The sequence below is a fragment of the Panthera uncia genome, chromosome C2 (assembly GCF_023721935.1).
Source record: "Panthera uncia isolate 11264 chromosome C2, Puncia_PCG_1.0, whole genome shotgun sequence".
Classification (NCBI taxonomy): domain Eukaryota; kingdom Metazoa; phylum Chordata; class Mammalia; order Carnivora; family Felidae; genus Panthera; species Panthera uncia.
The window spans coordinates 120509424-120526116 of NC_064810.1; the positions used below are offsets into that span (position 1 = coordinate 120509424).

The following is a 16693-nucleotide window of genomic DNA, read 5'->3' on the forward strand; positions in this document are numbered from 1 at the left end:
GAAGGAAGGAAGGAAGGAAGGAAGGAAGGAAGGAAGGAAGGAAGGAACGAACGACGGACGGATAACACAGAATATTGTATTTTAATGAAGTCCATGGCCACCCAAGCCAACCATTACAGACGATGTCATTTACCATGGCACTCAGCTGGAACTTAGATAAATAATAATAATTTTTAAAGTTTGTAGATCATATTGAACTTGGCTTAATAGGTCCTCTCTCCAAACCTCTGAAAGGATGGCTCATAAAAAAGTAATTAGTTTATATAGACTGTCAAGGTTCATGGGGGACAGCTGGCCTTTGATGCCTCATCTGTGATTACAGGCAGCTACAAGATAATAAAATCGAGCTCTGAATTCACGCCAAGGTATTCAGTGATCTCACGCTGGACACGATGCCAAGCAGAACGAACTGTAAATGCCTGCTCTACTCCTATTCTTTGCTTTGGAATCTCTAACAAGTCTAAGACATTTAGGACTTGCATTCATAGGCCCCAAATTCCTATTAAAGTAAAACCATTGACCTTATGAATTCATGTTCATAATTAATATTTGTGATGGGCTCTGATTCCAGGCCTATTCAATATGGCCACTGTTGTAAGCTGCGGAAATGGCTTCTGGAGAAGGGATTTGAATCAGTATTAACTTGTCTAAGCTTGGCTATTAAACAGTCCAATTACTGACAGTTGGAGCTGGTTTTCAATCATCATTGATTTCCCTGTGATGATCACCAGCTACTGCTTTTTATGAGGATTTCTTCAATGTTTTCAAATTCCCTGCTCGTTCTTCTCTATGCTGCCCACTTACCTGAGCATTCTTGGGTTCATTTTTCTCCCCTAGCTCATACAATGCCCCTTCTCTCAATGCAGAAAACCATATTAACAGGTGGTTTTCATTTGGCCTCTTTGCTTTCCAGGGACAAAGAGGCAGAGTCATCTCAGCAGAGAGTGGAGATACAAGTGCAGCAATGAAAATAATCTCATGGAAATCCAAGATCACCTGGACACCAGAACCACTTAAGAATGGAAGCCATGGTTCCAAGAGCAACCACTTAGACCCTTCCCTCCAGGCACATCTGTTTCTCCCTAGGACCAGCTGCTTCACCTCAGTTGGCTGACCAAGGGCTTGCCTCAGTCTACTGACCAAATCATGATTTGCACATATCACAGAAGCTTCATTCATAATCCTTGCTCTCCCACATGGTCCCTTAGCACTCAAACAGGAAGCCAATTGGCCTGTGTGACCTCTTCTATCCAGGTAGCAATCACAGGCTGTAACTACTTTATTCATTGGCTGGCCTGAGCTATGTGCCCACTTCAGGTCCAATCACAGTCGGGGAGAGGGTCTGGGTCATGTGGCCTAGAATTTGGCCATGAGGGGCAGTGAGTGAGAAAGCACCATAAACATGTTTGCATCACATTTGCCAATAAGGCTATAGATTGAGAGTCACTGATTCCCCAGGATGTGTTTGGGCTTGGAGCTTTGATACCTATGTCTTAGGAATTGTTTCTCCAATAGAAATAAAGGTGTGTTTTTTGTTTCATTTTTTTCCCTTGATTTATTGTATGCGGAGCCCTGGCTTTGGAGTTAAGTTTGACCCACTGTCTTTTGCTAATGCTGGACAGCATCAGGGACACTAATGGGGAGATGAATGAAGCTAGAAGTGTCCCCAAGGACTGAGGCCAGGACCCTGTGCCCACTCCTGCTGAGTCCACTAGCTTGGGATGGAGCAGAACAAAATGATGATGATAGGGAACAGTGGTTAACAGGGAACTGTAGAGAAGAGTAGCCTGGAAGCCACTCCTAGGGAACAGAATCACCCTCAAAATGGAGGGACCTGGCAACATTTTTCCAGAAGGATACAGGATTGCTAGAGATCAGCCCAGTGATTGCTGTGTGCTTCCCATTCTTCTTCTCTTTGAATGGGAGGTTGTTGAGGTTTCCCTTCCCTGAAAATTGGGGTAGGGGGTGGGGAGATAACTTATCCTGTTAGCTAACAGATCTCTGGACCAAGAGACCTGCATCCAGACCTGAGGAAGATCACAAAATCTTGGCCTCAAAGCCAGATGCCATTATAGGATGCACTTTTGGGGATCCTAAAATAAAGTGAGCATATTTTCTGAGAAAGGGGTGTGAATAGTTGTGGACTAAGGGCAGACTGTGATGGAAGGACCACACTGATGACCCTACTTGTCACCCCTCTTTGCCATTGGCAGTCTGCTATGACGCTGACTCTGGGCTTGGCCATATGATTTGTTTAGCCGCGGGACAGTAACAAACCTGTCCCAAGTAGCTTGCCAGGTAGTTGCCAAATCTTGCACAACTATGTGCTCTTTATGCTCTATATACTCAGGCTGGTCTTCCATCATGCTTGGGCCAGCATTCCAGAAGAATACATGGAGGAGAACAGTGTCATCCAGTCAAGGCCACTCTAGACAAGCCAGCCTACAGCCTACCCACCAGCCTACAAGTACCTGGACAAGCCCAGCTGGGACCAGCTGAGCCTGACTCACATTAGCAGAGCTGTCCAACAACTACCCCAAAACTTGGGAGCATCTTTCTTGAGAAAGAATTAATGGCTGATTTTTAATGCTCCTAAGTTTTGGGGTGGTTGTTGCACAGCAATACCTTAGCTGAGACACCTGGTTAAAATTACAATATTATCATCACTATTGTGTTCTGAGCAAATTACAGAATCTGGTTTAGCTTTAGTCTCTCCTTCTGTAAAAAAAAAACAATGATAGTGCTTACTTCAGAGGACTGTTGTAAAAGTTAAATGATACAGTATGTGTGTATCTAGTATGTATGATAAACTACCTAGTACAGTGCCTGGTATGTAGTCAGTGCTTGATAAATGTCAGTTAATTTCCAGTGTTGTTGCCTACAAGTTGTTTTTTGTACAAGGATGTACGACTAAGGGGACAAGTAGGGGCTGAAATCTGCCTCTTTCTCCATTTGCCAAGTCATGTGCTCTAGTGTGGGACAGTGTCCATATGTAATAAAGAGCACCTGTTTCTAATTTTCACAGTTACCATATGGGCTGGCACCAGTCCTGCTATTATTATTGATTTCATTGTCCACTTTTCATCCTGTTTTAGTATAATACTGCCATTAGCTCCAAATCCCAGAAGACTTGAGATTCTTACCTTCAAGGGCTTTTCTCAAGCAACCTAGTGCCAGTACTTAAGCTTTCTATCCTAGAACTCCACATCCTTCCTGTTGGGGTGACCAACTCCAGTTTACCCAGACCTTCTTGGTTATAGCAATGAAAGTCCCATGTCCCAGGAATATGGTTTGAATCCCTAAATGTCCCTCACTTTTCAGCCTAAATTATGGAAAATGGCCCACAAGTAATCACTAATTCTCCCTTAAACATTAGTTTGAACTGGAGTGGGACCCCTGCTGTGAGCATTTATCTGGGACTCCCACACTCTTCTTTTTCCTTGCCTGGCCAGCCCTTGCTCCTGCCTTCCTTCCTCTGTACTTTGGCTCCTAGTCCCTCCTCCAGCCATCCTGACACAGTGTCCCCTCAGCACCTGCCTCTGACCACTAAACTTGAGAAGAGGTTATGTGACTGCACTCATCAGGGACTCAGGTGCAAAAGAACCCTGAGCAACTAGGCTCCTATGGAGACGCCTGGGACTCCAGGATTAAGCATGGATCATAATGGAGAAGAGGTGAACAGTACAATTTTCCAGATGAGATGGGCCATCCTAAAATGAGTTGCCATGAAGCAAAAATATACACAGCCTTCAGCATGAGAGAAGTGAAAACAACAACAAAAGGCCCAGTGACTGGCGATATACAGACAGAGAGCTTTAGGGACACTGAGATCAAGTCTGAGGTGGGCAAAGAGGATAATTAACAAGAAAGAAAATTCAGGGCAAAGACCCCAAATGCATGGGCAGCAGAGAATCTGGGAAGCTCCTTTTTCTCCCTCTAGCAGAACAGTTCCACCATAGAAAGAGGCTACCAACCTCCTCTGTGGCAGGAGAGATGTTCACTTCTCTACTCCGCAAGGCCAGGGCTTTGTGTCCCAGGCCCTGGGAACCTGAGGGTTATATATGGAAGGCCCTGTCCAGTGATGAGATCTGCTTCCTGAGCTTCTTGGCCATCAGCAGATAGGAGGGAGGGGTAAAAAGTGTGAAAGGGAAACACCAGAGTGAATGCACTGCTCATGGAGGGGTAACCAAGAAAAAGACCCAAATATGCCCCCATCACTGTCAAAGCTGGAAGCTGCCAAACTGGCTGAAAAGAGAGCACCAAGAACAGACCTAACTCAATACTTTAGTTCCAGGGTGAATGATATACCAGGTCTTCTTCTCTCCCAGTGTGCCTGGTAGACCCCTCCGCCACCAACAGGATGGGGCCCACAGGTGTGGTCCAACAGGCCTTGCTGTTCCTGGGGACTACAAATGGATGCTGTCATGGTGATCCTCCCCAGAGCATCCACTTGACCAGGACTTCTGGCTTATTTGCTGGTTGATGTGCCCTCACCCTGCAAATTTTTCCCAGCTTTAAAGCAACTTCTGTACTGTCCTGATGAGTTCTCAAATCACACCTTGCCTAAAACTGGAAACCCTTAGATGACAGTCACTATAGTGAGGGAGAGGGTTCATTACAAGGATGGAGGCTCCGCCACAGGCTGTGGACAGGTGTGGGAGCCAGTCCAGTTTCTACTCCCCTGTTTATCCGGAAACCCACCATATGCTCGAAAATTGGGCGATCACCGATCATATCGGCAAAAACATCTGACAACACAATCTCAATCTGTCACTGAAAATAGAACACATCTGTTTTTTTACCATCTATGAACTAAACCATAAACATGAAATCCTGACTCCTATGTTTGTATAAGAAAGGTATTTCTACAAAGTTGCCCATGGCAATGTTATTTTTAATTGGAAAAACACTGTAAACAACCTAAATGTACAAAAATAAGAGAATGGTTAAATAAACCACGAGAGGGATCTATGAAGTATAATTTTGTACTCTGCTCTTCAGTAATATTTTAAAATATATTTTAGTCAGCTTGGAAAAGGTCTATGAAAGATGAAAACACAAAGACTCTGAACAGAGTAAACTATGATCCAAATTAATCAGAACTGTGTATTAATATATGAACAGGAAAAGGTCTGGCAGGGTCTTAGGAGTGTAGGTTAATTTTGTTTTATTCTTTATTCTTTTTAGTAATTGTCACATGTACTCGAATTAACAGACGTTGATCCATGTCTTTCTGGTCCTGTCTATTCTTTTTTAAAAATGTTTATTTATTTTTGAGAGAGAGAGAGAGAGAGAGAGAGAGTCAGAGTGTGAGCAGGGAAGGGGCAGAGAGAGAGACACACACAGAATCCGAAACAGGCTTCAGGCTCTGAGCTGTCAGCACAGAGGCCAACACGGGCTTGAACTCACGAACTGTGAGATCATGACCTGAGACAAAGTCAGACGTTTAACTGACTGAGCCACCCAGGCACCCCTGGTACTGTTTATTCTTGATTCCAACTCTGTTAGGTCCGGGGCAGTCACCCAGATTGTGGATTCCAGAGAATCCACAGTTCTCTGCAAGGACTGCCAGACTGGCTTCTGGCTGAGGCCAAGTAAATGCTCAGAGACCAGGGTGGGACACCAGGGGGCACCCTGCCTCTGGCCCACAAGAATGACCCCCACACAAACCACCTAGAACACAATCACCATCTACTGTGAGGCTGATGTAGGTGGCTCCTTGGCTGCCAGGGTCAGCCCTCAGAGACCCTGTGGCAGGGAAGGGCACTGAAGATGGTGGGTAGTCTTGAGGTGGCTGGGTGAGGAATGAAGCTCAGAGGTGGTCATTCCATGGCGTCCCATGTGGCACTCAGTCCTGGACCTCTTTCATGGTTTTTTGTTTTTTGGTTTTTTTTGCCATTGCCATGAACTACCTACTTATTTATTTACATTTTTCTTTAAATTGGGGTTTAAAAACACCCAAATGACTCTATTTTTAAAAATAAACCCCCAAAACTGAAAAGCCAGCAATACTTGTCTCAAAAAAAAAAAAAAGTAAGAAAAAGAAAAAAAGAAAAAGGAACTTAAATAAAACACGACAGAATGCTATTAACATTCTACCTCAACAGTGTGGCCTATGGAATGCTTTGAGAAAGAGCTTGTTCCTTCTTTGTCAGAGAGAGGGATTAGCAAATGCTGGAGAGGTGCTGAGCCTCACCAACTGCCTTTCTCCTTGACATCATCAGAGAGATTGAAAAAGAACTTCAAAGGGAACAGCTTGGAGCGGTAGGCCGCATTCCTTAACGCTATGTCCAGGTACCATGTCAATCTTCGACTGCCAATGAGACATGTATCCCACACTGGACAATGGGGAGAGGGGAAAGAAGGCAGGGCTTGGAGTCTGAGCATCTGGGATTGAGTGATAGGGCCGAGCCATCCTCAGCGAGGTAGCCCTGAATAGTTACTTAATGTTTTTTCAAGTTTCAATGTCCTCATTGGCAAGACAGAATCACGACAGCTGACCTTCTTGTTCCACAGAGTTGGTGTGAGGCTTGGATATAATTTTGTGTGTGCTGTGGCTGGCGTGTGTGTGTGTGTGTGTGTGTGTGTGTGTGTGTGCGCGCGCGTGTGTGTGTGAGCACGTCTCTAATAAAAGAGCATATGGTTTGCAGTAATCCAAACGTGTATCTTGCAACTAATGGATTACTCCGCAGGGATAGAATGCAGGTGCAATGCAAGGAAATACATTCCCACCAAAGATTTACAGACTTCTGCACAATTCACAACTACTTTCCGTACATTATTTAACTGAATGTCCCGACACTGCCACATAACCAGTCTAGGAAACCGAGCTGGATGGGTGACTGCATTAAGCCTTTAAAACAAACTCCAAACTCACTTTTCTCCTCCCTTTAACATCATTATCATCGATTATAATTCCATCATTGTAATCAGCCTAAAATAAATAAAACGTTGGGGCTTATTGGTGACACTAAGAATTATACCTACTTTGATTACTCTCATTATTATCATTGCTGGGATTATCAGAATTGTGACATACTGGACCTCTACTGGCTGCCAGGGAGTGCACTAGGCACAGGACATTAGTATTTTATTTAATCCACATTAACCCAGATGTAGATACTGTGTTTACCCTCATTTTAATTATGAGAAAACTGCCCCTCAGAGGAGTTCATTAACTTATCTGAGACCACACAGCTAGGAAATGGCAGAACGTAAATACACAGCAATGTGTATCTGTCAAAGCCTGTGGCTGTTCACACTCCGCGTTCCCCTACCACCATAAGAGGCAGGGGCTGCACAAGCCCTCAGGGAGGATCCCTGCCATCAGGGACCTAGGGGGCCCAAAGCACAGAAAGGGCCCTGGGCAGGTCCAAAGATAAGGGGACAAATAGGTGGGCAAATGCTGAGCAGCACAAGGAGGGGCAAATGGAGCTAACCACAGAGAGGAGAGAATCTTCCGCTCCAACCAGCTGATCCAAACAGGCCAAATAGCATCCTGGGCAATTTTCCAGGCAGCCTTCAGAGAGTCACCCAGCCTGAGAAGCCAGCCAATTATGCCTGATCACTCTCTGCTGCTCTGTCCTTACTAAAGACAAGTCCAGACTGGCCCAATGTAGACAAATGAACAGTTCTATTATCTCTGAAAGGCAATCTAATTCCCTTCAAATTTAAAAGTCTCCACAGTTTCCTAACAGGCCTCAGTGGGGCTCATGTAGAAATTAATAAGTTCAGAGTGTGCCCAGCTTGCTTTCATTATCATTTTTTCGCCATGCAATGGACAGGATTTTCATTATTACTCAAGGATTTTTCTGGATCTGATTCTCTAAGAAGGTCATGTCCACTGGGCCCAGACACTGGGTTGAGAACTGAGTTAGGTCTAATGGATTTGACTGACGTCTGAGAGAGGATGATTCACTGACTGAGAGTTGATGACACCTCTAGTACTCAGTGGGGGCATGGATCGAAAGGCAACATCACTGGAAAAAAGAACTCAGATAAAGTGGTGAGAAGTCCTGGGCTCCAGTCCCAGCCCCATGGCTGGCCTGCCCTGAGATGCTTGGGATCTGAGTTGGGTTATCTTGCTATGAAGTGGGCACAGAAGAGGATATGGAAAAAAAACCCTCAAATTTATTAAGCTTCTATTATACCTTGAATCACTGTAACATTCATCATAGGCATTCTTTAAATTTAATCAAAACAACAACCTTGGAAAGCTTATATTATTTTACAGATGAAGATGGTGAGGCTACTGTTACTGGTGATTGCACCACATCATCTAAATCACACCATTAGAATAAGCCATAAAGGGGCCAGGGAATGAGACTAGAGTGGTAAGAATAGGACTGCAGACTCATACGACTATTCTGGAAAGGAATTTAACATGTTTCCAGAACTTTAAAATGTTTGACCTATTAATTCCAATTCTGGAAATCCATCCAAATGATAGAATCAGAAATGCAGACAATTATAATAAAAAAGAATTATAACAGATTATTTGCCTATCACCTCATACCCATCAGAATGTTTATCTTCAAAAAGATGAGAGATAAAATGTTGGCGAGGATGCAGAGAAAGGAAACCTTTGTGTACTGTTGGTGGGAATGTAAACTGGTACAGCCACTATGGAAAACAGTATGGAGGATCCTCAAAAAATTACAAACATAAATACCATATGATCCAGCAATCCTACTTCTGTATATACATCCAAAGGAAATAAAATCAGGATTTCAAAGAGATATCTGCATCCCTATGTTCATTGCAGTATAACTCACAATAGCCAAGATATGGAAACAACCTAAGTGTCTGTCAATGGATAAACTGATAAATGTATAAAGAAGAAAATTGATAAGTGTATAAATAATACTCCATTATTAGTATTATTCAGCCATGAGAGAAGAAATTCCTGCATTTGTGACAACATAGATAGACCCTGAGGACATTATGGTCAGTGAAATTAGCCAGACATAGAAGACAAATACTGCATGATCTCACTTATATATAGAATCTGTATGTGGAATCACTTATATCACATATATGATATCACTTATATGTAGATCCCCTTATATGTGGAATCAGCTTTAAAAAGTCAAACTCAGAAACAGGGAGTAAATGGTAGTTACCAGGCACTGGGGATGGGGAAAATAGGGAGGTGTTGCCAAAGGGTAGAAAATTTCAGTTACAAGACAAATAAGTTTTGGGGATCTAATGTACAGCATGATGATTATAGTTAACAACATTGTTTTATATCCTTGAAAATTGCTAAGAGAATAGATCTTACATGTTCTCACCACAAAAAGGAAATTGTAATTATTTGAGGTGATGGAGATGTTAGATAACACTATGGCAATAATCATTTTTCCAATATAGATGTTTATCAAATCAATACATTGTACACCTTAAACTTAGACAATGTTGTATGTCAACTGTAACTCAATGAAGCTAGAAAAAAAAAAAGAATGGTAAGCTACAGAATATTCATTGAGAAGGACATCACACAGCCATTTAATCAGTTGCAGAATTAATATTTAATGAAATGGTATATTTTCATTAGTTTAGTAAGGGAAAAATAAGTTGTTAGTAATTGTAATACGAGGAGAGATCACAATTTTTGGAGAAAAAAAAGAGTAGAAAAATGACTGGAAGGAAATACACTAAAATGTTAACAGAGGCTCTCTCTGGGGGTAAGAAAACATATTTTTCACACCTCTTTGTGTTTTACTATATTTTTCACATTTTCCACAATCAACACTTATTGTAATAATCAGGAAATATGCAGGAAAAGCTATTCTATGTCCCTGAATTTGCATTTATATGCAAAATGCAATGATGACTTCTAGTTAAGTGAGTGATATTTTATGTAGATTTTTCTAAATTTTTTTTTCAAGGAGGGAAATCACAAAAGAAATGAGACAGAGCAAAAATGTTATGGATGGAACCATCTCCCAGCAAGCTTATGGCTCACCTCACAGGCTAAATTGGAAATAAAGACCAGTGGGAAAGGGGTGGAAAACTGACAATGCACAAACAGTTGATAAGGGGGGACTAAAAGCTACAGTTGACTTCAAGAACTGATGGAGCTGGCAGATATGAATTTTTCAATTTTATGAGAATGATAGGGATCTGAAATAAATCTTCAGTATTTTCTCTTTAAGATAAATGTTTTAAAATAAACGTCTGCAGCATGGATGGATGGTGAGTGCCTGTGTCCTGTCTTAGAGCTGATCATAAATAACACTGAGAAAAATAGCTTTGACCATTCCAAAAAGCACCTTTATTTTTTACTCTGAAGAGCTTGGAAGATTATATTTTGATGCATTAAGCTAGATTTTTTTTTATGCAGCTGCAAAAATCAAGGAGCAGAGAAATTTTCTTCAGATGGGAATAACTACTCAGGGCTTGGCTTAGAAGCAAATCTTAGTTTCAAGATGTGCCTGAAAACCAGTGGGCATATCAGATGGTCAGAATACAAATTCAAGTTTGACGGATTTATGGTTTATGAAACACCTTGGTGAATCTTCAGGTGAAATTATTAATTGTCCTGCAGTCCCATAAACCAAGCAAGAGAAGTAATCTTTTGTAAATCCAAACTTCCAAATATCAGATTTGCTTAAACTGTGCCCCCCTCCCCCATTTTGGTCTGTACCTTAAAGAGCTTATAACTTTATGGTAGAACAGTTTATTCAACAACTTCAGTTTGCTAGTTCACTATTAGAGGAGAACAGGGCTTCATTGAGGGTAGACATAATAAAGAATCAGACACATCCCTCATCTTTTAAAATGTTAGACGCACTACACTAAAGTAACTTACTTTTACTTCCTGCTTCATGTGTCACTGGTTTTTTCTGTCATGTTTCAAAGAAGAGTCACACACTTGAAAGGAAAGGTGAATGAGAAGACCTGCTTGGTGGAAAGACCTATGTACACAGGCTGCAGAGAAGGGGCTGAGGAAAGCCAGGAGCACTTGCTCAGCCTAGAGAGGGAAGCCATGACTCAGCTTTGCATTTCCTATCTGGTTCATCAAGATAAACCAGAATCCTGCCTTCTTACACTAAATCTCCCAATTTTTAAATATTGTCTCCATTTTGTTAAGCACACAGTGCATTCCAAACCAAACATTTCCATAACCCAAACATTTTTTGCTAGTGCTTGTTTTAAAATCTCATTTCTAGGAGGTTAAGAATTGCTGATTCACCCCAATATCATCTAATTATATCCAAGAAGGGGATGCTTTGGAATAGTCTCAGGCTGGCAAAGAAGGTCTGGGAAAGACAACTCCTCTTTTGTGGAAAAGACAGCATGGGATTCACACTTCCGAGTGGAATTTGGTTGAGCTGGAAACTTTGAGGATGGCTGGAAGATGTAAGGAAATATCCCCACTCTAAAACACCATGCAAGTCACAGTTAGGTGCCCTTGGTGGTAATCAGTCTAACATGAAATAAAGATAAAGCTTCTTCTGAGAGTCAAGAGTATCTCCCTGATGCTCCGTAAGAATACTTAAATGGGTTTATCTTCACATAACGCTGAATTTCCCCCATTGAACCCACCCCCTCACTCCTTACTTTACAATGTTCTGGAATGAAAAAGGGGCCTTCATAGAACTTATCTCTTAGAAGTGTGAAAGAGCCATTTTTTTCTGCCCAAGTAGCTCATAATGTAGCAGACAAGCTGTCAGAAAAAAATAGACTTCATCATGGTGAAAACCTCAGTCTGGCACCCATCTATCATAAAGCAATCTTCTAGAAATCTTGAAAACCTTCATTAAATTTCCTGTCTTTCTCCTGACAGTGATAAAATGTTAACAATATTACTCATGATGCAGGCATCTTCAGAAATTTTTTGCCCATTCGCTCCTGCCCCTACTATCAGCCATCTCCTTCTCTTTGCCAGAGTCTATGGAAATGTGAGACATAGTCATATTCTTCACACACTGGTCCAGAGAGCTGGTCCTTACAGGAGGTTAGAGAAGGAAGTAGTCATTATCTTGATGATAATGAGAAGACTCTCTACCACAAGCTGCAGAGGGCAAAATGGCACTGTCTTTTGATTCCTCCACCAAAAGCCACACCCACTGTGAATCTCGAGGGCACAGCCCTCTCCTATCGTTAGCAAATATTTCTTGGTCCTTTTTTTCTTTCCCTCTTCTCTTGCCAAGCTACCAAGCTGCAATTCTTCACCTGTCCATGATATATGGGTAGTGGGGACAATGGGTCACACACTTAATCTGTTGACAGGTCATCTTTCAAGAGGGAAAATTCCCCTATGGACCTTACTAGCCCAGCTTTTCCAACTCCAGAGGCCACTTCAGCAATATACCATCACTCAGAAGAAGAAATAAGGGTCTTGCACTGGAGGCAATACCAAAGGAAAAAACCATAAATCAGAAATCAGAACCACACCAGAAGTCAGAAGAGGCACAGAGCTTTGAAATCACAGACTGATCATGAAGAGATGCACAGAGGGTGACAAGAGCTATAGACAGCCTGAGTCTCAGCTCCATGGAGGCTTCCTGACATGTTTAAAAGAGGGCTAAGTGCAACCATAATAAGCCATCATCTCACCTGCAAAAGGAACTGGTGCATCTTTATCCAGGGCTACAAGTGGTGGGTCCAAAATCACTGTGTCGTTGTTCTCAGTTATGACTCCATGATATGAGGTCTCGATCCATGGCTTGTGCTTGTTGACTAGAACACAATGGAAACAAAGATTGACTTTTAAGATCACCACTTGAATAGCTCATCCATAATGATATTATTAATAGTGCACATTTGTCCAATCATATGCTCTCATCCAACAACCGCATGAGAGACAAAGAGCACGATGGTCCCATTTTACACCTAAGGAACCTTCAGAGAAGCGAGGTTTAGAGAGAAGTTCAATGAGGCACACAGAAAGTTGGGCAGCAGATTTTTGGGCTCCAAGACCAGGGATCTTTCACTTGACCCAAATCCAACTATTTCTATTCCTGGATGCCCAGTGTAGATAGCTACTGTTTAAAAACTGACTGAAAGCTTTAATTCTCAAATGCTACCATCTATTAATAGATGTTTCAGGGTTAATATTCATTATCAATCAATGAACTAGCAGGTCATGGCTGTGTGCTGGAATTTCTGACCTCAACCTAATCATTACAAATTGTTACTGCATTTTATATACATACATATCTGTATATGTACCAACATATGTGTAAAGATACAACAGACATTTGAATGCTTTCTTATCACTTAAAAACTGTGTCTATCTTAATGGTCTAAATTGCCTAAGCAGTTTAAGTTGCTCTTTAGTAATTTTACCAGGTGAATAACATATTATTTAATGGAAAATTAACACACGTCAAATACATGCTACTGGTTGAATTATGGCCCTGAAAAAAAAGAGGTTAGAGTCCTAACCTCCAGTATCTTGGAAAGTGACCTTATATGGAGAGAGGGTCTTTATAGGGGTAATCAAGTTAAAGTGAGGTCATTTGGGCAGGACTTAATCCAAAATGAATGGTGCCTCATAAAAAGGGGAAATTTGGACACAGAGACAGACATGCATACATGTGAGTGCAATGTTTCTGTTGCCACCAGCCAAGAAACCACCAGAAGCCAGAAGAGACACTTGGGACAGATCTATCCCTTGTACTTTCAGAGCAAGCCTGGTCCTGCCAACAACTTGATTTCAGACTTCTGGCCTCCAGAACTGTGAGACAGTAAATTTCTGTTGTTCTAAGCCATAAAGTTAGTAGCACTTTCTTAAGGCAGGCCTAGCAAAGGAATACAGATACTTATGGTCAACAGCCACACATAAAGGGCCGAGAATTTAAATAAGACTTGTGCTAGGGTTGGTGTAATATTCCTGTGTGAATACCCCAAGTCTGTCAATTCCATCTCCTTTTTTGGTTCTGGCCCTGCCATCACCTCTCTGCATGCCTGTAGTGGCCTTCTGACTGGTCTTCCAGTAAGAAGTCCTATCCCACTCCAATTCATCCTCTACTATGGCATTAAGAATAATATCCTGAAACATTAATCTGATTCCTTAACTGTGATCTTCTTGGTTTGTCCTTTATTCCTCTACATACACTCACACAAGTCTGAGGGCAGGGTAGGTGCTTAAGAAGCAAAATAACAGGCTAGAGGGAACCCTAGAATAACCAAAGTTGTCCTGATGCCAATCCTCACACTCTGCTTCACAGTTTGAATGACGCTGTCACATGCGTAACGCTCCCCACAGGGACCTAAGAGGTAGGTGTGATCATTATGAAAATAATGAAGAACTTCTTTCACAAGGTGTGACTTTCCCAGGATGGCCACAGGCTTGAAAACTAACAATTGGGAAGACCAACAATTCTCTCATATGTGGTGAGATCCAAAAACACATACATGTGTACATAAACATATTCATATTGTAATACAAAGTCGGGCACATTATAATATATAACACACATTAAAATATATATACATATCATAGTGTATAATTTTCAGTAGTTACCGCAAAGCAAGAGCTACACTTGATCTTAGCCAAAAGGCCGAGAAGCGATAAAGCAAGAGCTTATAAAATTGAAAACAGCTCTGCTGCAGTGGCTCCTGTCCCCTTTCAAAAGGTCAGCTAAGAGTTGCTCTAGGATAGCTGGTAGACTCAACCTGGCCACCATTTTGCTCCTTCTCACCCGTTTCACAGCAATCACGAACTAACCAAGAGGCAGTTTAGTGGAGCAGGGACATATGCCTGTTCTTCTCAGGTCTTGGCTCCTGAGAGCTATTTCTGCGGATTGGATCATGCCCAGGTCAGAGAGCGGCTCTGCCCACTGTGGGTCTGAATGGGACAGCAGGCTCCTCCATGCTAACATGCTGGCATTCGAACCAGTTCTTCATTATGGACCCTGGAAGAATTACAGCCACCCAGGGTTGTCCCCGTGCGCCTTTGCCCTTTTATTAGCCATCAACACAAACGCAATGTAAATAATTTGCAGCTGTTGGGAGAAACAATTAATCTTTTTTCCCTGTTAATTAAACCTAGGGGCTATTCATTAGAAATGTGGATAGAGGATATGCCATAAGCTCATCCAGTGTTTCAGATTCACTGTGCCACTTGACTCGATGGCAGACAATGGGATCTAGAGCCAGTTGCTAGATTGCTGGGTTTCAGGCCTGGCTTAGCCACCTTGGGGCCACTTCTATGTGAGTCAGTTGGCCACTCAGAGTGTCAACTCCCTGAACCGTAAAATGGGGAAAACGACTCCACTCACAGGGTTGTCATGTTATTCAGATGCCCTGGGCTGGACACACAGCCCCTGACCTTTGATTACTCAGACTTACCACCCTCATCTCACAGAGCCCCTGACCTTTCATTAGTCAGACTGACCACTACTCTCTGAGCAGTGACAGTGTCAGCAGAGAGGGGATTTATAGACCTTACAGTTGAGGTTTCCCATCATCAGTGGGGATGGGTTTATTTCCTTTTATCCATAGGCCTGCCGTCCTTTTCTCCTCTCATTACTAGTTGTGTACCTATCACATATTAGGCATTTTACATACATTCATTAATCCTCATCACAACCCCATTATATAAGACTTTATGGCTCATTTTGCAGGGGAGGAAGTGAAGCTCAGAGGGCCTTAAATGTTCCCTTTTTGAAAAATAAGAGTGTTAACATCCCTACAATTTCCACATTTTTCTTCCACCTTCTAACTTCCTTCAAATCTTTCTTGACTTTCTCTTTGTCAAGGTTGACAAACATTTGCATTTTCATGTGTAAGCTAAATTAAATCTTCTTTGCTTTGTCTATAGATCACATCCTCAGGGCTGCACACCAATAACTTAAATTTGCATGATTTTGACTATGAGGCTTTTGTTCATGGCTGAGCTGAGTGTTATGCAAGGATTGCTTTCCCTTCTTAATGGTTCAACTGTCATTCCACGGATGACGTTCCTTGTACCCAGACCGACTGGACTCTTGATAGTTTCATGCCATCAGATAACCAAATCATACTCTATTTTAACTTGCATCATATTTGAAACCATCCTCCTTTGTATATTCTTTGTTTTATGAACATAAAGATTATCTTTTTTCATTCTATTGAATTATGAAACACAGGACCCTTTCCCCACATCCCAACCATATTACAGCTTTTTAATCATTCTATCTATTACTCATCATCCTTCATTTGCAAAATGGAGATACTTACTTCATAAGAATGTTGTAAAAATTGTATGAGATCATTTAGGCAAATCTAGTATCTCTGACATGAATAGGTGTTCAAATATTAAGTTCCCCTAAGCCCATCTCACACTTCTAAGGGGCTAAAGTGTGGCTTTGCACTCACAGAGATATTTAGCCCAACTCCATTCATTCAGCAAATATTTATGGGTCACCTAAAAATATGCAAGAACAGCTTAAGCACGGGGTGGGGGAGGTAAATTGGGGAAGAGTCCCTGAATAAAACACTTGACAAAATTCAGCATCCATTTATAATCAGAACAATCAGTAAATAGGGAATAGAAGGGAACTTCCTCAATCTGATAAAGAACTTTTGTAGAAAACCAAAGCTAACATCGTGCTTTATGGTTAAAGAGTAAATGCTCCCCTCCCAAGAGCAGAATGAGTACACAAGGATGTCCACTCTTACCTTGTACTGTACTATGCACATTGTACTGGAGGTTCTAACCCATTCAATAAGACAAGGAGAAAAATGAGATTGGAAATTAAAA

General features: G+C 41.8%; 1 protein-coding gene and 1 pseudogene across 1 annotated transcript in view; both read right to left on the reverse strand.

Annotated features, from left to right (window-relative positions):
• LOC125921277 (calsyntenin-2-like) overlaps positions 1 to 16693 on the reverse strand; it is a 268402-nt gene that overhangs the window by 236513 nt on the left and 15196 nt on the right. Inside the window, exon 2 of the mRNA XM_049628730.1 lies at positions 12562 to 12684. Within this exon, the coding sequence (XP_049484687.1) occupies positions 12562 to 12684 (123 nt within the window). The remainder of the gene's footprint in view (positions 1 to 12561; positions 12685 to 16693) is intronic.
• On the reverse strand, positions 14369 to 14522 carry LOC125922277 (uncharacterized; annotated as a pseudogene).